This window comes from Podarcis cretensis, assembly GCF_951804945.1.
Source record: "Podarcis cretensis genome assembly, chromosome: 11".
NCBI classification, from domain to species: Eukaryota; Metazoa; Chordata; class Lepidosauria; order Squamata; family Lacertidae; genus Podarcis; species Podarcis cretensis.
In genome coordinates this window covers 54,617,636-54,644,957 of record NC_137180.1, presented here as the reverse complement: position 1 = coordinate 54,644,957, position 27,322 = coordinate 54,617,636, and the positions used below count along the sequence as shown (strand labels likewise).

At 44.2% G+C, this 27,322-nt stretch overlaps 1 protein-coding gene across 3 annotated transcripts in view; it reads left to right on the top strand.

The window, feature by feature from the left end:
* Window positions 1-2,932: 2,932 nt before the first annotated feature.
* Window positions 2,933-27,322, top strand: part of DCC (DCC netrin 1 receptor) — a gene marked incomplete at its 5' end in the record, with an annotated part of 954,207 nt that continues 929,817 nt past the window's right edge. For 2 of the 3 annotated variants that reach the window (XM_079994683.1, XM_079994682.1), the window contains one exon: window positions 2,933-3,742. In XM_079994683.1, coding sequence (XP_079850809.1) covers window positions 3,652-3,742 — 91 coding nt within the window. Of the gene's footprint in view, window positions 3,743-4,365; window positions 4,379-27,322 lie in introns of those variants that run through there. The other variant, XM_079994684.1, reaches the window with a different exon arrangement.

Here is a 27,322-nt window from a genome sequence, read left to right as displayed (position 1 = left end):
TGCTTGAGGCACTCATGTGCCTCTTTGTCTGTAAGCTCTAGTATTGTTTGTATTTATGTACTTAAGCCTAGACTGTTTTTTTTTTTTTAAAAAAAAAATTGAATTCATTCTGTGCTTGCTAAATTGTTGTTTTTTGAATCCACTGACAGGCTTTGTATTTGGCATATTTGTACAGTCAAACCTCGGTTGTCGAACGTAATCTGTACTGGAACATAATCTGAATGTAATCTGTACTGGAAGACTGTTCAACTTCCGAAACATTCGACAACTGAGGAACGGCTTCCGATTGATTGCAAGAGCTTCTTGCAAGCGGAAGCCATGTTGGACGTTTGGGTTCCGAAAAACATTCAAAAACCGGATCATTTACTTCCAGGTTTTTGGCATTTGGGAGCTGAAACGTACGATAACAGAGGCATTTGGGAACTGAGGTTTGACTGTACCTCCAATGCTCTGTATTTTGATGTTCTTGAATGTTTGCTGTAAGCCATTTTGGGGGGCAGCTCATTGTGTAAAGTAGCATTCATCAAGCTCAACCAACCAACTATTGGATACAACCCTTATTTTATTTTTGTTAGGTTGGTGGATAGTTTGGACTGGCTTTATTGCAAAGGCGTCTTCTGCATGTCAACCTTGAGTCGCTCAGTAACATAGAAAGTTGCCTTATACCATGTCAGACCACTGGTCCATCTAGACCAGTATTGTTGACACAGACTGGCAGCAGCTCTATATGACTTTAGGCAGGATTGTCTCCCAGTCCTACCTGGAGATGTTGGGGGTTGAACCCAGGACAGCTCTGTCACAGAGCTATAGCCCTCACCTTTGGGATGAAAAAGCAACTGTGATCCATAAATTAAGCATACAAATCTGTAGACATAGACAAGGATGTTTTTATCTCACTGAACTAAATCTTAAGCTAAGCATGTGAATTGCATTTGTGCTTCTCCAATCCTTGTTGAATCTTCTCTCACCTTTTGCTCCCTCTCTCCCTCTTTGTTGTAATGTGGGTTGTAAGCACCTTGGGACAGAGGCGTCTCTTATTGCTGCTGCCCTATAAAGCACCATCATTCATGTGCAATGGTGGCTGGTCTATTGGGGTGCATGGGGCACTCCCCCACCAATTGCAGAGAGCTGGTTGGCCAGTGAATGGGATATTGACAGAAAAGTGTCCTGAACTCTCTTTCCATTGAAGTGGATTGTGGAAGGATGTGTTGGGCAGGAAAGAGTGTGGCATTGAGATGGAGAAGAGGACTTAAAAAACACACACCCGTTGGTCATTTCATTTGGTGGGGCTGAGCCCTTTTTGCCTTAACAGACCAGTCTCTGTTAGGTAAACCTGGGACCTGTTCTGAGCATGTTCAGAATTGTTTCCTCCAAACAGCTTCAAGCACATTCTTGTACTCTCAAGGGTGTAATTTTCTCAGGGGAAAAGGGGTCTTTTCCTATTCCCTGAGCAGCTCCTGAGCTGCTTGGTGACTAGGAAGTACAGAAATGCCCTCCTTCTCCAGCTCTTTTATTCTCCATCTTCCAGACCATAGACCTTGTTGCCTGTGTCACATGAAAAAGTGTCTGCATCAAGTGTTGCTATGTGTAGATGTGTGTGAGAGAGAAATGGCTCGTGTGACCACCCCACCAGATTAAATGGGCAGCCCCCACCACTGGGCTCCCATCAAAGTGATTGATTGTCTCATCTGTGAATGTCCTGAATGGTTTGGATGAGCCTTTCCAAAACTCAGGTTCTTCTGATAGAGTCCAATTCCCTTCTGTCCAGTCAGTAGGGCCAATGGACAACAATGAGATGAGCTGTAGTCCAAAGCATATGGAAGGCACCAGGCTGGTCTGGGACCTGGATATCTGGAGGACTACTTCCTTATAAGTCTCCCCAGGCACCTAATTCCACAACTGAGACCCTGTTGATCGTCTGTCTTCACATTTTCTGAAGAATAGTAGGTGGGAAATGTGAGATATATATATATATATTCTGTGGAATCACCCCACTCCAAAAGCCTGTACTCACTGCTCTCTGAACAAAAATGTGGGCTTTTAAATAATAATAATAATAATAATAATAATAATAATAATAATAATAATAATAATTTATTTGTACCCTGCCCATCTGGCTGGGTTTCCCCAGCCACTCTGGGAGGCTTCCAACAAAGATTAAAAATACATCAAAATACATTTAAAGTGTTTGGCCTGCATTGATATTACTTTCTGCTCCTGTAAATTTCCTTGTGCCTTTAAAAAACCCACTCCTGTGCTTGTGTTATATTGTAAACTGTAGGAGCCAACTCCTAGGGCCCGAGGGGGTCTTTGTCCTCCGCAAAGTTGAGGGGGCTGGCCCTCCCCAAAGTTGATGCACTACATCATGTGATCAATTATGTGAGGCGGAGCTTACCTGCCACCCCCCAATATTTGATTCAAGTTGGCACCCCTGTTGTAAACTGTTTTAAATGGGAGATGGCCTTTTGGTTTTGCATCCTAAGCCAGCTCTAGTCTCTGTTAGAGAAAGGTGGGATCCTGATGGTTAAGCAAGCAAACCCATAAAGGGACAAGCAATACACAAACTGCTTTGCCCTGCTAAATAATAATAATAATAATAATAATAATAATAATAATAATAATAATAATAATAATAATTACATGCACACTTCCATGCACATAGATGTGCAATTCTTGCTTTAAAGTATTTCGGGAGATTTTCCTGAACACTGAACCAAGTGAGCCAAAGCAAAGTTTCCCACCCACGGGGGTGGGCGCAGCCCAGCCTAACTGCAACCAGCCGTGTGTCTGGGCTGTATTACTAAGGCCCATTGAGAAAAGTGACTTCCCACGCTTTGCCTACAGAGGGCATCCCTGCTCATTCATATGTAGGCTCAGCAAATACAGCTGCTGGAGGCAAAGCAGACTGCCTTTTTCTCTCTCTCCCTCTCGCCAGTCTGTCTCTCGCTCGCTCGCGCTCCCCAAGCAGAGTCTTTTCTTCCCCCGATCCAGTCGGCGTCTTTCTCCGCTCTCCACGTTTTCCCTCCCAGCCCTCCACTTCTCCGGATCAATGGACGTTACAGCTCTAACTCTTCCCTCTCACATACTGCTGGTGGACAGCACCAGTAACAAGTGAGAGACCATCGCATCCTTCCCCCTTCTCCGCCCCTCTCTCTGCCACCCTCCCCGCAGCGAACATCTGCGGAGCCAAGAAGGAGGAATAATAACACTGTTACCAATACTAGCCCAGCTGTTTGGTCTTGCACGGGATCGTCGGCGTTTCTGATTGCGTTTTACTTTGTACACCAGCAGAGATGGAGCAGCCCCGACGCTTTTGATGCGCCTTCCTTGGCTTTTTGATTTTTTTGCAGGATTTTTGTATGCGCGCGCGCCTATGGATGGTTTTCAAACGCTGGGAGACCCTTTCCTCTCCTCACCTCTTTTTCCTCGTTAGTTTCTGGACATTTCCTGGCTTGGGGACTACATTTAACTTTTTCTTTTTCTTTTTCTGCCTTCCGACCCACTTACCTTGCCCGTGGCGGGGGGGAAAGCTAAGGGAACCCCACGACCACCCCATCGAAAAGGGAGGAGACCGAAGCGGCTTGTGGAGACGTGCCGGGATTGTTGCCTGTGTGATCCGGACCCAAATATCGCTTAGGTGTGGGTTGAAATATGGAGAATAGCCTTGGATGTGTTTGGGTACCAAAACTGGCTTTCCTGCTGTTTGGGATCTTTGTCATCACTCTGGACCTTACAGTCACTGGTAAGTCATTTGTGGGTTTATTCCAACCCTCCTCCTGCTTTTCCCTTCTTCCTTTTGGCTTTAATGGATGAAGCAGGACAGTTCAAAGAGATGCTTGCAGATTTGTGATTTCGTGCTGCCTGAACAGCCTTCTAGCTGGATGAGTTGCTGTGAGCTTTGCGAGAGACTTGGGCAGGGAAGTCCATTAAGAAGATCCTCTTTTGGTCTTTATTAAGGAAAATTCAGTCAGAATGGAAGGAAGCCTCCAATCGAAAGGGAAATATAGCAGAAAGTGATGATGGTGTGATTTTTCTGTTCTGCTTAGCGGTTTGCTCTTCCGGGCTGAGAGATCACCAGCTTTAGAAATTATGGGGTTGTGTTTTTTTGGGGGTTGTTCCTCTTGTTATATTGAATGCAAGAGGTTGTCCGTAAGGTAGAGTGTGCAGAAAAAAAGGAAACATTTCACGTAGAGTGTCTCCAAACTCCATTTGATTGATATTCTGGAGGGCACGCCTCTCTTTGCACTTGGCAGACACATTTTTCTAATTAAAAATGGGAAAGCTGGTCGCGTTGCTGAATCGGAGAGGAGAGGGAAGCGATATGGTGTTGTTCAGCGTTTCTCAGGAGACTGAGAAGAGCTGGAGATGAAAGAACAGGGTAAATAAAATAAAATAAAACCCTGGAACGAAACGAGAGGTTTCTCAGGAAGTGTTGAGGAAAGTAGTGGTGCCATTTGCAGCGAATAGGGCTTGGGGACTGGTGTGTGATGGCAAGGGGGGGGGAACGTTCTCTTCCAGCGGTCCTTTGCTTTGCTTTGGATGATCAACAGTAGCATTTCATTAGCAGGCAATCTTGGAAGGAGCGGATCACGTTCTACGAATCCAGCCGTACCTTAGGAGTGTCATATAAGCCACTGATGAACAATGCATGCTGATTTCTCTCACCCCACCCCACCCAGAACAGAAGCGAACATGACACCCCCACCCCACCAATGTACAAAAATGCAACATTTCAGCCTAATGCAGAATGAAAAGTTTACTCTGCTCCGGTGTCATTCGGTCGCTTGCAAATATTTGAAATGGCATCCTTTAGAGGGGCCCAAGAAAGATAACGCTTCCGCTGATTGTCTAAGGCTTAACAGGTGAACCGTAAGAAGCTCCTTTTAAATGCATCGAGGCTCATTTCTTTCGGTGCGCGCGCGTGCGTGTGTCTGTGCGCTATGCACACACAAGGCGCGCTGGAGACAGCCAGAATGGGGTAATGAATAGGCGTCTCTCCCGAGTTCCCGGCTGAACGGATGGCGCATGGAAACATGTTGGTGTGATGCTCTTTCTCTGAAAAGATGATGGACTTGCAAAGCATCTTTGCCGGCTGAGGACAGAAATGGGTGGGTGGGTGCGGGTATATGTACACATATCTGCTCACGGGGAAGGCACTGGAGGATGGGGTCGGGTTATAGGACGAGCAGAAGAGGTGTAGCACGCTGTGGTGCTCGGGAGTGAAAAGGGGAGTCATGAAAGGCGGTCCTTCTTGCTGTGGATTTTGGTGGTACGTTTTGCTCGCCGCCTCGGAGGAATTGGCGTTGCATGTTTGGCTCCCTGCTGCTGCTGAGGTCTTTCTCCTCCCGCCTTTGTGGCCCACGCTTTCTGTGCACGCTTGACTGCTGTGGCGACGGGGCAGGGCGGCTGCTGCTGGGTTTCTGTACGTCAAGACCAGGCAAAGTTTCCCTCTCCCCTCGTTTCACCTGTAGGCAAATTTTGGCCCAGGGCTGTTTGTTTTACGCGCAGCTTTGGGCGCCACTTGAATGGGCAGAGGCCAAAGGCAAGCCGCTCATCTGCTTGAATGTCTCCCCCTCCCCTCCTCCGGGAGCTATTTTCTCCCCCCTTCAGCATCCTAGCAGGGGACTGATCAGGAAGAAAGCAGCATTTCGCTCCATGAAAGGACCAGTAGGAGGTGCCCTTATTAAGGCCAAGTAGCCAGTTTGCCGCTTGGTGAAATTCCCATTCAGCAGGGCATTTAAAGACTTTGTTGATGGGTAACAAAGGGCTTACAGATCTGCGGCACAATGTAGCTTTGTCCTTTACCCCCTTTCTAGCTAAAGCACAGCGCTGCTTCGGAGATGCAAGATTCGCGTGTGTGTTTCCTTTTAAACTTTCTTTCCGAAAATGAGCACGGCTCAGCGTTGGCGTTACAAGAGAAATAAACGTTATTTTCTCGTTTTCACACAGTCCTTTCTCTTCCTCTTCCCTTCCTATTGTTTCCAAGGTGCCTAAAGGATGCTTCCCTACAAAACACAAATGAACAAGCCGGCCACACAAACGAGGTTCCATCCATTTCACGGGCCAGAAGCGAGAGTGTCTAGTGCACACAGGGTCCTGAGCATGACTGGGTGTGCTCCACTCTGCAGTTTGGAAACGCAGATGATAAAGAAATGATCGGGTTTTTTTTGGGGGGGATCACCCCCCTGCATTTACGGATTGCATTTAACCCTCTCCTGTGTGCCGCACAATAGTGGGTACTTCGGGGTTCAGAGGGAAGTGAATGCTCAGGACCCCTTTGTCTGAAAGTGGAAGGAAGATCCCCGCCCGTTCTTACCCTTAATCCCTTTTCCTTCCGCACTTCCTTATTATGGTGCAGAGTCAAAGAGAGGGATGCATCGCCTTGCCAGAGAACCTCCTGGTGTCTGGGCAGGAGAGCAATCATATTCTCGGCAAGTGGTGCAATATAAATCAACAGTGGTCTGTCATAGCATCCATTTCACACGCAGGCAGAGTTGCCCTTTGTGTTGTGGAGTGGTGGGAGCTGCCACACGTGTTGTATGACTTGGGCAAGTCACCGTGCATTCGGTTTAATGTTGCCGGAAAGTTGGGGCTTGTGCTGCTTAGGGAAGAGCATGGATCCCACCCCATTATGCCACGGGGGCCGGCACAGGACTACTCTGTGACATAGACATAGGTTCAAATTGGGTGGTTTGGGGTGTGGGTGCATGGCAGGAGACGTTGGTCATTATTTATTGGTCACAAACTCCAGTCTGTAAAATAGGAATTCTAGTAAGGCAGTTTCACTTTATTGTTGTGAGAAAGGAGAACAAAAAATGCACCATTAACCCTGCAATCCTAAAGTTCCCTGCTCCAGAGTAACAGCTTCAGAGAAGTCTACAAACCTGCTACAAGATTCAATTGCAGTAATAATATACCTTCAGGGTTTGGGTTTTTGGAAGAGTTCCTTTGAAATTAAACTTAATATGTGGGATGAGCAGAACAGAGTTTCACTGTTTACTTCCACAGAGTTGTTCATTTTTATGATCTGAGCTGAGTTCAGATCTCCTCTGTTTTCTTGAGTACCAGCTGCCTCAGTTGGAGTTTAATGATCCAATCTTAATTTCTGGGCTTGTGTTTTAGACTGAGATGTTAGTCAGCATAGAGCTATGTAGAAAGTTACCCTACTCATCGTATGAGACATTCCAGTCTGCGGATGTAACAAAACCTTCCCTGGAAGTCTGTAGGAGTTTGAACTGAGTAAGTCTTCTAATTAAACAAGATCTGCAGCTCACGAGGTAGATGCCACTATTGATGGCTAACTCACACTTGCGTTTTATATCACTCAATAGCTCATCATTTGGCAACCTATCGCTCAATGACATTCAACTGGATGTGTGAATTGCCTCCATTGAGAAGTATTTGGTGTTTTGAGGTGATGTCAGGTGTGAAAGTTCTGCTCACATTGTTGGAGGCGCCATGCCTCTTCTACAAATCACCTCTTTAATGTCACAGGCATAAAGTAACAAATGTGTTTGTGTGAATCCCAACCTGAGATCGGTACAGGGGAGTATGGAAAAGAATCTGTAGATATAGTGGCTGGCATTGTTTTGGTTCTGCAATATGTATTCCATCCAATAGGAGGCCCATTAGCTTTTCTGAAATGATCAGATATTCTTTGGGATTGGCACCAAGTCATGATTCTAATTGAGCTCCACCACTGCTTTACAAGGAGGATGTGGGTGGTGCTGTGGTCTATACCACAGAGGCTAGGGCTTGCTGATCAGAAGGTTGGCAGTTCGAATCCCCGTGATGGGGTGAGCTCCTGTTCCTCGGTCCCAGCTCCTGCCAACCTTGCAGTTCGAAAGCATGTCAAAGTGCAAGTAGATAAATAGGTACCACTCTGGAGGGAAGGTAAATGGTGTTTCCATGTGCTGCTCTGGTTTGCCAGAAGCGGCTTAGTCATGCTGGCCACATGACCCAGAAGCTCTATGCTGGCTCCCTCAGCCAGTAAAGCGAGATGAGTGCCGCAACCCCAGAGTCGTTCGCGACTGGACCTAATGGTCAGGGGTCCCTTTACTGCTTTACAATAATATTATAGAGTTTTCATCCTCCTCTCATTTCTGTAGCTGTCTGCATCATCTATAACCATCTCATAAAGGCTGGTAGATGGATTTGACTTATCAGTTATTGTACTGCAATGGAGGAAAGTCTTAATGAACTATTCCAATGATATTCCTGAATGGCTATATCAATTCATCTGGTTCTTAAGATCAAAATTTCCCCATTATCTTTGAGTAGCCTGATTTTTACCCCATCCTTCCTGTGTCAAATATTATTGCTTCTTCATTTTCAGTTGCTTTGCCATTGCATTAGCATTAGTGAAGGGAGCATAGGATCATAGAATCATAGAATCATAGAGTTGGAATAGACCACAAGGGCCATCGAGTCCAACCCTCTGCCAGGCAGGAAACACCATCAGAGCACTCCGCACATATGGTTGTCAAGCCTCTGCTTAACAACCATATGTGGGTTTATCCAGTAGTCAGTGGTGGGTTTATCCAGTAGTCAGCTGTTGAGCTCTGCTCAGAAAGAAACCCATTCCAGACCAAACATCCCAGCTGGTCTGTTTTGGTTCTGCTTCTTTAGAGTTCAGAATTATTCAGTAGTTCAGAACTACTTGGTTAGAAATATAAATGTGCCCAAGCTTGTAGTGCTCAGATGTATTGTAACTCAAATGCCATTTCCCAGAGAAGTTCTCTTATGGCTTAGATTAAAAGGAGACTGTGCACATCTGGGAAATGACACTGAGCTTTTAGCTGAAGTCTAGCTCTATTGCTGCTGTATCTTCCTATGCTACACATTCATGTGAGTAGATTTGTTTTTTGTGCTGGCAGTTTTATGAGTAAGTTAACAGTCAGAAATGACATTTCAGTGCTCTCTCTCCCCCCCCCCCATTTTGAGGGAGTGATACATCTGTAAAACAAAAAAACATTCCTGTTTGTGCTGGTGAGTTTAGCAGAATCTATTTCTGCCTCTCCAGGCATGCTTCATGACTCTAATGGCATGGAAGATGTGATCTCATGGTATAAAATAACGGTAACCAATATGGTACCCTCCAAAACTTGGACTCCAACTCCCATCAGCCCCTGCCAGTGCACACCTGATATATAACATTCCATTCATCCTGCTTTGTGACAAAGCTTCTCCAACATACATACTTTAAATTGAAGGGATGATACAGTTTGCCTTTCTTTCTTTTCCCTTTTGGATGAGGATAATAAGAATGCCACAAGCTCTGCTGATGATAAGTCGTCTTCAACAAATTGCACCTTGCTTGGTGATCTTTCAGAATAATTCCATCAAACCCTATATACACCTCTGCAACCACACAGATCCTTTGTTGATTAGGCTTTTCAGATGACATCTGTTCAGTGTGGGAGGCATCTCATTGTGGCTGCTGTCAGGAGCTAAATGGGGCCATGGGTGGAAAAGAAGAAAGGGTGGGAAGGAAGAGGCCTTCATTTTATTTCTTAATATCTATTTTACAATGGGTGAAACTCAGCGTTACTCATACTCCTAACAGACCCATTGAAATCAATGGACTTTCCCACTGGATGGGAAACCTGTGACCTTTCAGATGTTCTTGGGCTACATGTCCCATCATCCCTGCCCGTGGATCATGGTGGCTGAGGCTGATGGGAGTTGCAGTCCAACAAGTGCATCTGCAAGTCCACAGGTTCCCCATCACCCAATACACCTGGCAAAGGTTTCAGCTGAAATGTGTTGAGCCTAGATAATAATTTTGAGCATCTTTGTGTACCCTTGTGGGTCTCCTCCCCTCCAGTAACTGGTCAACAGGCTGCCCCACTGTGAATTGCTACCTTACTAGCTTGCTGTGAGGATTACCAAGATATAAGGCATGCAAACGCTTTTAACACCCTTTAGTGTTAACTTGAAGTCCTCTCCTCTGCTTCTCAATCCACTCTGATAGTGACCATTCTGTAGAGTCAACTGCTATGCTTGATTCCCTTGCCATGACAACACAGCCCAAGAAGCAACGCTGATGCAGGAAATAATCACATCCATTGACTCTCCTGAAATGCTTGCTTGCTGCACACATCATTTTTACAGGAGCTGGGGGCGGGGGGCAATGCCTTTATGAAGTGTTTCCCCGCTGCTTGGAAATAGTCAGAATGGTGCCTTACGTTCCTTCCATAGAAAACAAAATGACTTCATTACATCCCCCACCCCACTCCCCTGTGGCTACTTCCTCTGCCTTAAGAAAAGAGTGTCGCAAGTGATTTTGCAAACTGTACTTAGAGTGGAAAGGCGCCGTTGTAAGGATCATTAAGTAAATGTGTGCATATGGCTAAATCCAATAAAATTGTTTTCCTGGTTCTGGTACTTCCTAGATATAAAGTGCTTGCATGGCTTGTCACATTCTTTTTTTTAAAAAAATACCATGTTATAATCATTACTATGTAAAAACATAATATGACAATCAATGCACTTTAAAAATAAATAAATCAAAAGGTATGAATCTTGGATCAAAAGCCAATCCTTAACTGCAGATTTTTGAATTCAAATGAGATCATGCTGGTCTCATTTTATCCTTCGCAGAAGTGCTCCTATTGCTGAACTCAGTTGTGGCCCAGTTCATACTGGGTAGGATCAGGCTTATTCAACCTCGGCCCTCCAGATGTTTTGAGACTATAATTCCCATCATCCCTGACCACTGGTCCTGCTAGCTAGGGATCATGAGAGTTGTAGAGCAAAAACATCTGGAGGGCTGAGGTTGAGGAAGCCTGGGGTAGGTGGTTTGGGAAGCTGGTAGAGGAGATTATGGTGCTTGGTTTATTTTTGACCCAATTTAACATAAGCCATGGGCAGCTCATATATCTCCAGTTCATAAGTGATTGACACTCTTTCCACCTGCCTTGCCCCACCCTCCAGTCTCTGGTTCTCCTTTTGTCTTGTATTATGTTGTGCACTGTGGCTTGCTGTTGTTTTATTGAATAGAGTTTAGAAATCACTTACTGTAACTGTTAAGAGTGGATTCATGTTTAATCCTGAAATACTGGTGTTTAATATTATTCTATATTGTTTTAATGAATGTTGAATGTTATTTGCATATTGTATATTGTATTATGCATATTGTCTTATTTATATGATGTTAGCCGCTCTGAGCCCGGCTTTGGCCGGGTAGGGCAGGATAAAAATAAAAATTATTATTATTATTATTATTATTATTATTATTATTGTCACATAGAGTTTCACAGCTGGGATTTGAACTTCGATTTCGCCAGACCAACTCCAGTCTACTAGATAGATGCCATGTTTGGCTACCCTTTAACTATTGTTGTTGTTTAGTCATTTAGTTGTGTCCAACTCTTCGTGACCCCATGGACCAGGGCACGCCAGGCACTCCTGTGTTCCACTGCCTCCCGCAGTTTGGTCAAACTCATGCTGGTAGCTTCAAGAACACTGTCCTACCATCTCGTCCTCTGTCGTCCCCTTCTCCTTGTGCCCTCAATCTTTCCCAACATCAGGGTTTTCCAGGCAGTCTTCTCTTCTCATGAGGTGGCCAAAGTCTTGGAGCCTCAGCTTCAGGATCTCTCCTTCCAGTGAGCACTCAGGGCTGATTTCCTTAAGAATGGATAGGTTTGATCTTCTTGCAGTCCATGGAACTCTCAAGAGTCTCCTCCAGCACCATAATTCAAAAGCATCAACCCTTTAACTATACACTCATCCAATCAGCATGTTCTCTTTTCTGAATCCTGCAAGCCGATACTGATGTATGCCATTTCAAATAATCATAAATGCATGCAGATCATGTAAACAAACAAGATTTATCTCTTGGCCCCTTGGGTACATTGGTCTAAGTGGAAAAAGATTGCTTTCACATAGCTGGAGAGGTAATGCAAAGTAGATTGTGAAGGAAAGCTATGACTTGAATATTTGTATTTGACTACAGTGGGTGGGGAGGAGCTATAGATTGGTCCAATCTGGGAAATAATCTTATTTGTTGAAAAGTAAATAGATGGAAATATTGGGAAATGCTGATGTTGTCTGAATAAAAAGAATATTAACAAAACTCCACAGGTAAAAGGTAAAGGTACCCCTGCCCGTACGGGCCAGTCTTGACAGACTCTGGGGTTGTGCGCCCATCTCACTTAAGAGGCCAGGGGCCAGCGCTGTCCGGAGACACTTCCGGGTCACGTGGCCAGCGTGACATCGCTGCTCTGGCCAGAGCCAGAGCCAGAGCCAGAGCCGCACACGGAAACGCCGTTTACCTTCCCGCTGGTAAGCGGTCCCTATTTATCTACTTGCACCCGGAGGTGCTTTCGAACTGCTAGGTTGGCAGGCGCTGGGACCGAGCAGCGGGAGCGCACCCCGCCGCAGGGATTCGAACCGCCGACCTTTCGATCGGCAAGCCCTAGGCGCTGAGGCTTTAACCCACAGCGCCACCTGCTGTCCTCAATTAACCAAAGACACAAAAACATCACTTGACTATATTATAATAATCCCTGGGGTGGAACATTAAGTGGATTTTAATTATCAGAAACAAACAATTTTGGGTCATATTCTGATGACTGCTCCTCTGGTTTTACAGCTATGCAAATCAGGTGTAGACAATCGACATGCCTTGCGATTTAAATAATGGTGAGGTCAGAATCAGGTTCACCAATTTGATTGTGAGGAACTTGCTCTGTTGGGCTGGATAATTTGTGGTGTCTAAGAGAAAGATTATGAGATTGTTCAAACATTTATTTATATTTTCCTTTATTTATTGCATAATTGCTGGCTACAGCATTTACTGTTGATACATTAGTCAGGAGTAAACATTGCACTTTGGGAGCGAGAGAAAAACAGAAAAGTCATTCTGAGATTAGTCTATAATGTAATATAGATTCTATATTGTGTTGCACTTGTGGTGGTGAAGGCTTGGATACTGAATGGAGGACATGGTGTTGTGTGGAATGTTTGCAGTCCACTTTCTCTGAGGCAATAGAAAGTTATCAGTATGGCTGGGATGAAAACTTCTTAAGGGTATTTTCCAGAAACCCAATCCATCCTTTCCCATCCCCGGCTTGCCACGGGGGGTCCCAGTCGCAGCTGCACCCCTTGTGGAGATCTTCTTACTCGCCACCCCACTGCCCTTCCAGTTCATGACCATGGGAATTGAAGTCCAACAACCTTTGGAGGGCCTCAGGTTCCCCATGCTTGATGTAGTGAAAAACACATAGGCTGCATGCCAATAATTGCAGCTCATGCTAAAAGACTTTATTTGAGACGGTGCAAGCTTGCATTTCTATGGACCCAGAGGCGGAGAAAGAAGAATGTGGTTTATCCCCCTCGGAAGGCAGCAGCAGTGCAGAGGCATACATCATAGCTTTACATTTCCATCACAAAGATCCTGATAAAGGAGAGTATATTATTTTCGAATGAGATAACGGAACAGATAACGGCAGGCCTATCGGAATCTCTCCCCCTCCACCCCGCTTTTAAATGGTGTTTGTCAGTTTAAGGCTTGATGTGTAAGCCTTCGTGTTACAGTGGGATAATCTAAAACTGTTGCACCATCTCATTTATAGATGTATGAACTGTAAAGGAATCTGCGGTTACAGAGAGACACAATAAATCACGCAATTAAATGTCTGTCACTGTTTGCACTGATAGTAACCATTTGCCAATGGGGATGCCAATATATGCTGCTATTTTTTATTTTTTTTTAAGAATAAAAATACAGGAAAAATGAATACTGTGCGAAGTGACTGCCCAAAGCAACTGGGAGAAGGGGGGGAATTGGCTGTCAAACAGAGGAAGCTTTTAAAAGAATATTGTAAATGTGGCAATCACATTTTGTACCTGGTACAAAAAAACACACTAAAAGATTGCTAAAAGGGAAATGGAGGCAGTGAAAGAAAAGCAGTATTTTATTTTATTTAGAGGAGGGGGAATCTTTACACGTACAAATGGTTTAATCAGGGAATAACAGAACCCTACATCTGGGATAGTATTTAAAGAACACCTTGCCTATCTTCCTTTTATTGAGACAGGTGTAATTCAGTTGGAATGAAATAATAATACTTTGCATTTGTAAAGCTCATTGGAAATGTGCAAAGCAGTCCACTTACACCATCTCAGTAATCTGAAGGATCTTCTTTCCACATGTCAATCTCCTGAGACATTTAGGTCACCGTTAGAAACCCTGCCCCAGATTCCCTGCGAAAGAAGCAGGCAGTTCCTAGGGAATGGCCATTTCAGTGGTGGCACCACAGCTATGGAGTTATCTCTCCAGTGAAACTAGTGTGACTCTTTCCTCTTTGTCGTTTCTCTGAACTTTCTTTGCAGGAGAGATTTGCATATGAATTGTGCTCTACTGTTGGTTGGCTATGGCTGTGTTTATGAGCCACTGTAAATCCACTTTGGGAAATTATGAACTGAAGGGTGGTATGGAGGTTTTAAATAAATAAGGTGAATTGCAGGTTGCTATAATATTTATATAAGGGACACGGGTGGCGCTGTGGGTTAAACCACAGAGCCTAGGGCTTGCTGATCAGAAGGTCGGTGGTTCAAATCCCTGCGATGAGGTGAGCTCCCGTTGCTTGATCCCTGCTCCTGCCGACCTAGCAGTTCGAAAACACATAAAGTGCAAGTAGATAAATAGGTATCGCTCTAGCAGGAAGGTAAACGGCATTTCCGTGAGCTGCTCTGGTTCACCAGAAGTGGCTTAGTCATGCTGGCCACATGACCTGGAAGCTGTACGCTGGCTCCCTCAGCCAGTAAAGCAAGATGAGCACTGCAACCCCAGAGTCGTCCACAATTAGACCTAACAGTCAGGGGTCCCTTTACCTTTACCTATCATATTTGTACTGCTGCCATATCAGAATAGTAAGAAAACTGGGTTCATAGTGTTGTCATCCTATGGAACAGCTCAGTGCTGAGCTACTTGGACCAAGAGTCTGGCTCCGTACAAAACATCTTGTACGGAGCCAGACTCTTGGTCCAAGTAGCTCAGCATCGCAGGGTTGCCATATTTCCAGACGTAAAAATCTGGACAAAAAAGATTGTTGAGCCAGAGCTGCCCACACAAGAGCCCGCGACAGAAACAGAGCCTGAGATAGAGCCCGGGTACCACCTGCTGGCATCCGAGCCTGAACCCTAACTGCCTGCGTGAGACATTTTTTTAAGCCGCCCCCCCCTCCTCAAGCCAGACATTTGCTTAAAATTGTAAAAATTCCCCCGGATGGACATGTAGGCGCCCCAGAATAAGACATTTCTGGGATTTCCCATATGTATGGCAACCCTAAGTATTGTCAACAATGGACTGGCAGTAGTTGTCTAGAGTTTCAGACAGAGGTAATTCCCAGCCCTACCTGCAGCTGCCAGGGATTGAACCAGAGTCTTTCTGCAAGCAAAATGGGTACTTCACTGAGCCATGGTCTGTATATTTGAGACGGGGGGAGACACAATTGATTCCAGTCAGAAACACAGCTCATAACATGCCTTCAAGAGTCCCCATTTTCCAGAGACAGCCCCAGATTTATAGAAGCCCGGAAGCCGTCCCAGTTTCTGATTTGATCCGGAAATATCCCACTTTTACTCAATAGGAGGTTCCTGTTTTTATCAGAGAAATGTTGGAGGGTGATGACACAAACATTGTAACTAACAGAATATTCCTTGTGAGAGCCCTGTCAGATAAGTTTGCATTGTGAATCACAATATGTAGATAGGTGTCTGAGGCAGAGAATTTGTGGTCCAGGCTGGCTCTGGGTTTGAAGGGGCCATGTGTAAACTATCCCTTGGTGGATGAACCCCCTCTTAGGTTGATAGGAACATAAGAAGAGTTTTGCTGAATCAGGCCAGTGACCCATCTAGACCAGCATCCTGTTCTCACAATGACCAGCCAGATGTCTGTGGGAAACACAAGAGCAGAACATGAACACAAGAGCCATCTTCCCATGGTTTCCAGCAACTGGTCCTCCTGGATTTACATGGTGGTGGCAGCTGTATTCCATGAGTGCTTGGGAGCTGCCATTTTAATTTCCCATGATGCCCGAGAGTGCCTGATGTAGTGTAACCCAAGGGAAATCAAAATGGTACACTGGTGACCACAATGGCTGATGGGAAGCCCAAAGGGAAGGTATCAGCTCCTGTGAACCCTGCTAGGGTACAAGGGCATCAGCAACTGCCCAGGGCACCAAGGGTTGATACTGATCGCAAGTAGTGGCTTACTGAAGGCCACTTAGCATGATTGTGGATAAGGTGAGTGCTTAACAAGTGATTTTCTAGCTTACATTGATAGCACCCACACTAGAATACCTCTCAAGGGTCCTCTCTGCTCTTCAGATTGATCATCTGAAGAGCAGAAAGGATGCAATTTTCCTTCCGATTGTTGCCATGGGCTGGATTTAGATGCCACTCACTGCATAAAAAATTGGTTGGTGCTTTTGGGGCCAACAAAGTTGCCGGCGGAGACAGGGGGCAGACAAAAGCCTGTAGGTTGGTTCTGAAGAAGTGTGCATGCACACGAAAGCTCATACCAATAACAAACTTAGTTGGTCTCTAAGGTGCTACTGGAAGGATTTTTTTTTTACTTTGTTTCGACTGCAGGTTGGCAGCTCACGATACCTGCCATAAACAGACACGAGGTGGAATAAACTAAGTTTTACTCAGGGTAGATTATTGAAATTAATTTACATGAATAAGTTGGGTCAATTAATTTCAATAGGTCTGCTCTGAGCAAAAGTTAGCTAAACATCGCCCATTAGGGTTGCCATCTTTGATTGGGCGTAATAAAGGACAGGTCAGGCAAAATATGGGACAGGTTGGGGGGAAATTAAGGAACTAAAAATTACTTTACTTCAAAGCAATCCGTTTCAATGGCACATGGGGGCTATAGTGTTTTATTCAATGAAAACAACAACAAAAACACTATGCGGGCGCTCAGTGAATTCTTTTTCTTCTTATCTTGCTCTTTGGCCATTCTCCCTTTCTGCGCAATGCAAACTCTTCTGCTCTCCACCAGAGCAAGCCCATTGGCCAACCCCATCTCTTGCACTCCAAGTCCAACCACCTGCCCCTTCTGCAAGCACAAAAAGAAATCTCTCTCCACCAACACTGGAGCAGACCTGTGCTGATGCAACCCCCTTGCTCCCCAATGCACCCAGCACACCTCCTACCCATACAAAACCCAAGACTCCATGCTAGCAGGCCTTGCACTGCAAACCCCCTCTCTCACTCCCCACAACCCACCCTGCACAAAAACTCTCTTTCTCTCTCTCTTTTTTTAAAATAATATTTATTAAAGTTTTAAATGTTACAAAAGGAAAAAGAGATAATTCCAAGTTAAACAAAAACTTAACAACACATCACAATAAAGAAAGAGGAGAATAGGAATTTTTTTTTATAAAAACCAGAAAAACAGAGAAATAGAAACAATTAAAAAACACAATGAACCTTCCCATAACTTATCTTTCATTTACTTGTTTCCTTGACCTCCTCGCACCTCCCTTTTTTTGTATTCTAGTTCGGTTAGCTATTTCAGCAAATCCTTTCCAACTTTCCCAATTTTTATCCTATAATTTATCTTAATATAATGTAACTTTACCTTTCCTCCTTTCATCCATTAACAATCTATTTTTACTTATTCCTTTATAATATTTCTGCTAAAGCCACATAACTTCATTCCAGCCTCCTTCTAACATTCCTTAGTTTTACAATGTTTCTGTAAATAAACTTTAAATTTCTTCCAATCTTCTTCCACCGACTCTTCTCCCTGATCTCGGATTCTGCCAGTCATTTCCGCCAGTTCCATGAAGTCCATCCAAAAACTCTCTTTCTCAAACACCTCCTCCCACCGGACCCACCCTATACCCACTCAGTTATGAGGATGAGGATGAGCCTGAATACGTGAAAAAAGGCATCTTGTTTGAAGTCTAAACAGGACAGGGGACACTTTTCTCTAAAAAAGAAAGAAAGAAAAGGACTACCACATTTTTCTAGGGGCGGGTAGCAAGCCCATCATCCATGGACTGGTCTATGTTTTCCCAAACTAGTGCCTTCCAGAAGGTTTGGACTACAACTCCTAGAACTCCTGACCATTCTGGCTGGGGCTGATAGGAGCAGTAGTTGAAAACTGAATACCACCAGGATGATGAAGGCTGCATTGGCCACCGCTTACTTTTTGTGGCATACTGTTTGAGATGTTCTTCTGGCTCAATTGCAAAAAGCACTTGTTCTCAATCTGAAATGGTAGACTGTGGGAAGGCCTCTTCCTGGAACATTAGAGGCTGCTGCCAGTCAGAGACAGAAGGCTGGCTAACAATCTATCCCACTATTATACTATTTCGTATGTTCCTTCCTGCCATTATATATTTTAGTGTCAATAGATGGCACTGGAGTTAGTTGTATTTGGGTGGAACCGGCAGTCTCCTGCTGCTGTTTGGTTCGGGCTTCAGAGATACAATGAAGTTCTCGTCTCGCTTCTTCATGGGTAAGTCTTCTTAGCTTTCTATGACACCCTCCCCACCAGATCAGTCCCAATAACTCTTCACATGGAATCCTGTGTTTCTCTTCAGTTGTGAGATGTTATAAGCCAATCCAACTCTGCTTGTTTCTGCACGAATTCAACTGCTCCCCCAAAACTGCTGCAGTTATCTGTACTCTGTGCAATCACTCACAATCCCTGCCCCATGCTTTCTGCCTGGTATCTAATAGCTCAGTATATTCTTTAAATTTCTATATCTCATCCTTCATCTGAAGATCACTGGACAGTTTATAATATAGAACACTCCCCCATACATCCCATAATAACAAACAAAACAATACCCCTCCCTGCACTTCCCAGCAACCCAGGTTGATCCTTGATTATCTTGGCCAGCTGCTTTTTGAGACTCTTGCCAAGCTAAGTGACTGTGTTCTCTTCTCACAATAACAGATCCGCCTGTAAAAGACTGAAAGATTTTCCCCATCCCAGCAGTTACATTGATGAACATTTCATCACATCAGCTCAGTCAACTGCTAGAAGTGGGCTTGGGGCAGCAAGGCAAGAGTCTTTGCTTAGGTCCCACAAAATGAAGTTTTGTGTGAAGGTAGTGGATGGGCCCTGGCTGTTGACTAGGAGCCCTTGAAGGCACAGACTGGGACAGCTGTCAGCAAGTCTAGTCTGTGTCTCCAAAACTCCCACTTCTCAGGTGGAGAAAACCTGAGGGAAAGGATCTGCACCTGAGGAAGAATGGCTGAGGGATGGTTGAATCCATGCCTTCAGAGGCATGCCCTTTACAGAGGCTGTTCTGGTCTTCCTGTTTCTTCCTATCACCACATGCAGATAGGATCCTGCACCAGGGTCCAGCCCTCCCATGAATAGGATCCTTGGGGCAGTGGATCCTGAAGTAGATTTTTATTCCCCCTTTGTTCCTGATGTGACCCTTCGCTCTGCCCTTCTCCTGTGTCAGGGTGGGGGTGTGTCATTTTGTGGTTCCCCTCAGGTGCCAAAGTGTCTTGGGCCAGGGCTTTGGAGCATCATTTAGAAGACGCAATGAAGAACCACTCCCCCCATTGCAGAAGTCCTGTGCTCCAATTCCCAGGGCCTAAACCTGGGTTGTTATAGTACTCTCTTAGATGAACATACAGGGATGTGGGTGGCCCTGTGGTCTAAACCACTGAGCCTCTTGGGTTTGCCAATCAGAAGGTCGGCGGTTCAAATCCCTATGACAGAGTGAGCTCCCGTTGCTTTGTCCCAGCTCCTGCCAACCTAGCAGTTCAAAAGCACACCAGTCAAGTAGATAAATAGGTACTGCTCTGGCGGGAAGGTAAACGGCATTTCTGTGTGCTCTGGTTTCCGCCATGGTGTTCCGTTGTGCCAGAAGCGGTTTAGTCCTGCTGGCCACATGACACAGAAAGCTGTGTGTGGATAAATGCCGGCTCCCTCGGCCTGAAAGTGAGATGAGCGCCGCAACCCCATAGTTGCCTTTGACGGGACGTTACCATCCAGGGGTCCTTTACCTTTTACCTTCACAGGTGTAATATATGTTCTAGCCCAGCAAGCAGCCAAACTGACATCAGATTGAACAGATATTCCTGTAGTAAGTTTGGAGTCTGGTACTGGAAATATCATGATCCAGAATCATAATGGCATCTTAATCTTACACATCCATCAATATTCCTTGCTCTTCGACAATTCACCTTTATGAAATACTCTTCTGCTGATCAACACAGGCTGAATGTCCAGTATCACCAGGCAGAACTTAGTTGGACTGGACTGTAAACACCCTCCCAAGTTGGTATGGAATTTTAATTGTTCTTGAACTTGTGCCATTTCATACTATCATATGCGGAATCATTTCCTGTTACGTAGCTGGGGAGAGCACCTTCTCAGGTGGTCCCAATACTAACTAAACCAATCAACCAACCAATAAACTGTATTGGGCTAGTCCTGGTTTGCACACTGAATGTTCATATCTTGCATGAACTCCCTCACATTAAAGATTAGACAGGTGCTGCCTCTGTTGTCTTCCTGGCACATCCTGAAGACAAGCATTTTCCGTAAAAATCTTTCCTAGTCTCCCTGTGTGTTATAATTGTTTGTAGAAATTTTATTGTTAGGTATGTGGGTGGCACTGTGGTCTAAACCACAGAGCCTAGGACTTGCCGATCAGAAGGTCGGCAGTTCAAATCCCTGCGGCAGGGTGAGCTCCCGTTGCTCGGTCCCTGCTCCTGCCCACCTAGCAGTTCGAAAGCACTTCAAAGTGCAAGTAGATAAATAGGTACCACTCTGGCAGGAAGGTAAACGGTGTTTCCATGCACTGCTCTGGTTTGCCAGAAGTGGCTTAGTCATGTTGGCCACATGACCCAGAAGCTGTCTGCGGACAAACACCAGCTCCCTTGGCCTATAGAGCGAGATGAGCACGCAACCCCAGAGTCGTCCGTGACTGGACCTAATGGTCAGGGGTCCCTTTACCTTTATTTTATTGTTATGTTTGCTGCCCTGGGCTACTTTGTAGTATAGTATAGTATAGTATAGTATAGTATAGTATAGTATAGTTGTTGTTGTTGTTGTTGTTGTTGTTGTTGTTGTTATTATTAGTAGTAATTGGTCTTGGTGAGCCAGGCATATAATAATTCAGCCTTTTTCTGTGCAGGGGCAGGATTCATCTCCTACCTTGTATTCATGGGTGGTGCCATTTTGGCTACATAACGATTTTCATTTACTCCTCAGCTTCAGCAATAGAGGGAATCTTCTTTTTTCAGTTTTTTTGGGCCCCGTTCAGCAATAGTTTAAGAATTAACACTAAATGACACTTAAGCTTAAGAAGATTTTGTATTTTTACAATAAAAAAACCCAGTGCATTCATTTCAATGCATGATTAAGATAAAAAAAACCAAAACGTTTTTTACTCCCAATTCATCAAGACAATCTGAGACAAAGCAACCCTGCCAAGGGATTTTGGTGGCTCAAAGCCAGCACACACATTTAAGCAAGAGGGGGAAGAAAATGTCAGAGCAAGAGGCGAAAGTGCTAATTTTAAGCATTAAAACAATCCCTGGCTTTTTCCCATGTGAATTTGTGGGTGGACCGTTCTTCATGCTGGCAATCTCAGAAGCACGGCCGCTGAATTAATATGGAACTTTATTAATATGATACAACTCAATTATGCCTGCAATCAAGATATAACTAATACTTCAACGACGTAATGCTGGGACCTGACAAATTCCCTACACAGCAGATAAGATGCAAGACAGCTGACATTCACAAAATCTCCCCGACTGTGAGGTTAATAATCTCCTTAATACGAGCACAGCTGCTTTAGCAAAGCCAAGATGCTTAGTCCAGCTGGCAAGGAAAGAGTTAAAGCTTTGTGGGCTTCATAGAGGCATCTGGCTGGTCACTGTTAGAAAGGAGATGCTAGGCTAGATGGATCTGATCCAGCAGGGCTTGTCTTAACCTTGCTGTTGTTTTCTGTGCAAGCATAATGCAAGATATCACCTAAAGCAGAAAAATGATATTGCAGAAGCATTGCTGATTAAAAGGCAGAACCTGGGGTGGTGCCATGAAATGCTAGATTAGCAATCTAATCTAATAACTCTGATCTCAGGCAGGGAGTGCCAACAGGCATTGAGCCAAAATGGGAGCACTGGGGGGGAAATGAAAGATGTGTCAGCAGGTTCTGAGAAACCCAAGGTTTGCAAAGTTAAACCAAAACAGAACGACATGGCCCAATGAGGACTGAGTATGCTCAGTAGCCATGGAATGTTGTGTGACAGTCGGAAAAGGGAAACTGATAACTTGGGGGAATGCCATGGCATGCTGGAAGAGGGAATTGCTAGCTGGAACCTTGAATAAGAGCATCCCTATTAGGAGGCGAAAACAGATTGCAATATTTCAGCTGCAGGTCCTGATTTTCTAATCTAATCTCATACTTTATTAGGTCAATATTATCGTGAGAGCTTTTAAAAAACAACTCTTTGTTTTAAGGCCTTTTTCCTAATTAGCAAAAAATCAAGTACATTGTCCTTGCAAAGTTTCCCACGAATGCAACATCTCAGGTCCATTGTAGGGCAGGTATGCATGGTCCTCAGCTGTATAATGTATGTACAGGAATAATAGTTGAGAATGCCCAATTTCTGTTGGAGGAATTCCCTTTTTGCTATGTGTTTAGTGAATACTGCCTGTGGACTCTGCTCTGTGTTGGATCCCTCCAACTGACCTAGTTCCATTTTGGATTGATAGCACTGGCAACTGGAAAATGCATCCTGTTGGATGGATTTAAATGAATAGGAGAGGTTATTTTATTTAGTAATTAGCCTTCCTCTTTCTCACTCATGTGAGGATGCCGATATCTATTTCAGCAGTGTTAAAATCACCACCCATTGTTGTTGTTACTGCTGCTGCTAAAAATTGTATACTGCCCTTCATCTGTACATCTCAGGGAGGGTCACAACATAAAAATACAATATAAAAAACAAAAATTACATAGAAATCAATCAATCAATGCATACATACATTAATAATACTGATGAATCTCCTATTGAAAGCTTGTTGATGGCTCTTTCTGCTGCCACTGGAGTAGGGATCCTTTTCTCAGCCAATGTCTGCATGTCTTCGTGGGGAACCTTCTGGGAACCCATGATGCAAATTTGCTCTTACCCACAATATTTGCTCTTATCCACAATGATGCAAATTTGCATCATTTGCATTAATGGCTCCCACCCTTTTATGAATGGAGTAGACCAGGAGTGGGGAACCTTTGACCCTCCAGATGTTGTTGGACTCCAACTCCCGTCATCCATGATTGGCTGTGGAGGCTGGGGCTGATAGGAGTGGAAGGGCTACAGATTTCCTACCATCAGCACAGACCTTCTAAACAAGATGACTACTTTGGGGCCCAAACATGTAAGGCCTATGGGTCTTACTCTGTGCCTATGGGTCATGCAGAAACTGACTGCGGACAGCCTTGCCTTGCAGTGAAAATCTTGGTTCACTTTCAGCCCCATCCAACTCAAACGTTCTCTTGTGGTTTAATATTAAGTATGATGGACAAGAGAAGAAAGGGGGGAAAGGCAGGGTGGGAGAATGAAGGGGCCACTTTAAAACGGCTCCTTTGATCAGCATCACAAAGTCTTGAGAGGGAAAAGTGATAAAAAGGGGGAAGGAATATGGATTGCGACATTCTTGATGCCGATTTTCTCCCTTTGTAGCTAAGAGAGGAACAGAGTGAATATTGTAGAGATAATCCCACCATCCCCCAAGTGCTCTTAGTGCCTTTTAGACTTCAACTAGCAATAGGGAGAAGATCAGAGGGAAAGATTCAAAGGGAAGGGAGGTCAGCATGTGAATCAAGCATCAAATGAGGACTTTTAAGTAGCTATCGGCTGGGACCATAATACCCAGCTTGGCTTAGTACAGGCAGGTATCTCCAAAGTCCCTGACTACTTGCTTAGAAGTCTACTCAATTCATAAAGGGGGGGGGGAGAGTTCTTCTTCCCTTGAAAGTCCTACATGTCATGCGGTTGTATCAGATGACCTTGTCCAGCGATGTCATGTCCCGCTAATTGCTGCTCTCGGGCTATGTAAAGGCAGATGAAAATGCCCACCGATTAAACAGCAGGTCACATAGATAATGCAGAAAGGCCTGGTAGAGGTTGCACTTCTTCAATCCCTTATGGTTCTCTGTCGCAGAAGCTCATTCTAAGAGGAAATATGTAGGAAATATAAATGTGGGGAACTACGTTGACTGGGTGTCTGGGTCCAGCCCAGGGTTTCCCAAACATATCTCTCCAGCTGTTTTTGGACTACAGTTCCCATCATCTCGGACCTGCTTGCTAGGGATGATGGGAGTTGTAGTCCAAAAACAGTTGGAGACCCAAGTTTGGGACACACTGGTCCAGCACAAGGAAGGCATTGGGAAAGTCCATGTGCCCTTCTCTACAATGGCCCCTTCAAGGTAAAGGTAAAGGGACCCCTGGCCGTTAAGTCCAGTCACGGCCGACTCTGGGGTTGCGCGCTCATCTTGTTTTACTGGCTGAGGGAGCCAGCATTTGTCCGTAGACAGCTTCCAGGTCATGTGGCCAGCATGACTAAGTCACTTCTGGCGAACCAGAGCAGCACACAGAAACACCGTTTACCTTCCCGCCGGAGCGGTGCCTATTTATCTACATGCACTTAGACGTGCTTTCGAACTGCTAGGTTGGCAGGAGCAGGGACTGAGCAATGGGAGCTCACCCCATTGCAGGGATTCGAACCACCGACCTTCCAATCAGCAAGTCCTAGGCTCTATGGTTTAACCCACAGCGCCATCCATGTCCCTTAGAAGCATTATAATCACAGGAGGTCAACCTTATCTTTGTAAACTAGGCTGCACATACACCTTGCCTCTCCATCCAGGCATGGAAGTGGTATCACCAAAGCTCAAGCCAAGCAAAAGCCCGCAGTGAAGGAGAGGTGAAGGGCCCAGGAGGGATGTGGCCTAGGGAAGGTCTCAAGTGCTGGATGGTTAGAATTCTTAGACAATCCCTCTTCCCAGGGAACTCTGAGCTGTTTAACAATCCCTCATCTCGGGGAACTTGTGAAATCACCATCATCACCACCATCATCATTATTAATTAAATTTGTATGTCACCCTATACCCATAGGTCTCAGGGTGGTTAACAACAACAAAAATCACTATATAAAAAACACAAAATACATAATAAAAACAAAAACAAAGATAATCCAATAACCAACCCCCCCTTCCATAACACATTTTGAAAGAACATCAGAAGTCAACCAGCTAAAGACCTGGTTAAGAGGAACACTAAATATCGACCAAATATATATATCGACCAATATTTGGTCGAGTAGCAGGTTTTAAATTGAATAAACTAAAAACGAAAGTGTTGGAAAAAAATTTAACAATGGAAGAAAGAGAGAGTTTTCAGAATGAAACAGGCTTGGAAATAACAAAAAGGGTAAAATACCTGGGGGTAAACTTAACATCCAAGAATGTGAACTTATTTAAGGATAATTATGAAAAATGTTGGTCAGAAGTTAAAAAGGATTTGGAAATATGGTCAAGGTTGAAACTTTCCTTGTTAGGCCGAATTGCTACTATTAAGATGAATGTATTGCCTAGAATGTTGTTTTTATTCCAGACGTTGCAGATTGTGGATAAGATGGACTGTTTCAAGAAGTGGCAGAAAGACATATCAAAATTTATCTGGCAGGGCAAAAAGCCTAGAATTAAATTTAAGATTTTAACTGATGCTAAGGATAGAGGGGGGTTTGCCCTGCCGGACTTAAGACTTTATTATGAATCAGCAGCTTTCTGCTGGTTGAAACACTGGCTACTTCTTGAGAATGCTGACATTTTGGATCTGGAAGGGTATGACAATAGTTTTGGTTGGCATGCATACTTATGGTACGACAAGGCAAAGGTGTATAAAAGTTTTAAAAACCATATTGTAAGGAAAGCATTGTATAACGTTTGGATTAGATACAAAGATTTGCTGGAAAGTAAAACCCCTAGGTGGGTGTCACCAATGGAAGCTAGGGAAGTAAAAAAGCTTAATATGGATTCTAAATGGCCAAAATATCATGAGATTTTAGAATACGATGGCGAAAGGGTGAAACTTCAGAGTTATGAGAAACTAAAGCCTAAGGTTCGAGATTGGTTGCACTACCATCAGATAAATGAGACATTCAAACAGGACAGGAAAATAGGATTTCAGAAAGAGAAGTCAAAACTAGAAACAGAATTATTGGAACCCAATACTAAGAACTTATCAAAAATGTATAACTTGCTGTTAAAATGGAATACACAGGATGAAATGGTGAAATCAGCTATGATTAAATGGGCACAAGATATCAGTCATGATATTATGTTTGCTGACTGGGAACAGTTATGGACCACCGGTATTAAATTTACTGCATGTAATGCCTTAAAGGAAAATATTATGAAAATGATTTACCGGTGGTACATGACCCCAGTCAAGCTTGCAAAAATATACCATTTGCCTAGTAACAAGTGTTGGAAATGTAATGAGACTGAAGGCACTTTCTACCACCTTTGGTGGACCTGCCCAAAGGTTAAAGCTTTCTGGGAAATGATCTATAATGAAATTAAGAAGGTCCTTAAGTGGACTTTTCCTAAGAAACCAGAGGCTTTCCTTTTGGGCATGGTGGACCAAGTGGTGTCAAGGAAGGATAGGATTTTCTTTATGTATGCCACTACAGCAGCAAGAATTCTACTGGCAAAGTATTGGAAGACGCAAGAACTACCTACTCTGGAAGAATGGCAAACAAAGGTGATTGACTTTATGGGACTGGCCGAGATGACGGGCAGAATCCGGGACCAGGGGAAAGAGACAGTGGAAGAGGACTGGAAGAAATTCAAAATATATCTTAAAAATAATTGCAAAATTGAGGAGTGCTAAGATGTCAGGGGGTAAGAAGTAAAGAATTGCAGCAGTAAACAAAGAAACTTAAGAAATTTTTATGAAAGGGAATTAAGATAATGGACCTAAGGGTTGCTAAAGAATTATTAAAAAAGGATGCAGGGATGGGGAGGTATGGGGAAGTCAAAGAAAGAAGGGAATGAACTGATGAGCTTGAAGTTGTACTGTTTTATATTGTTTTTTATTATTTGTGTGGAAAATTAATAAAAATTATTATATAAAAAAAAAAAAGGTTAAGAGGAACACTTTCTCCTGGCACCTAAAGGTGTATAATGAAGGCACCAGGCGATCTGCCTTGGGGAGAGCATTCCACAAACAGAGAGCCATGGCAGAAAAGGCCCATTCTCAAGCTGTCACCCTCCAAACCTCTCTTGGAGGAATAATCTCAGAGTCCAGGTGGTAG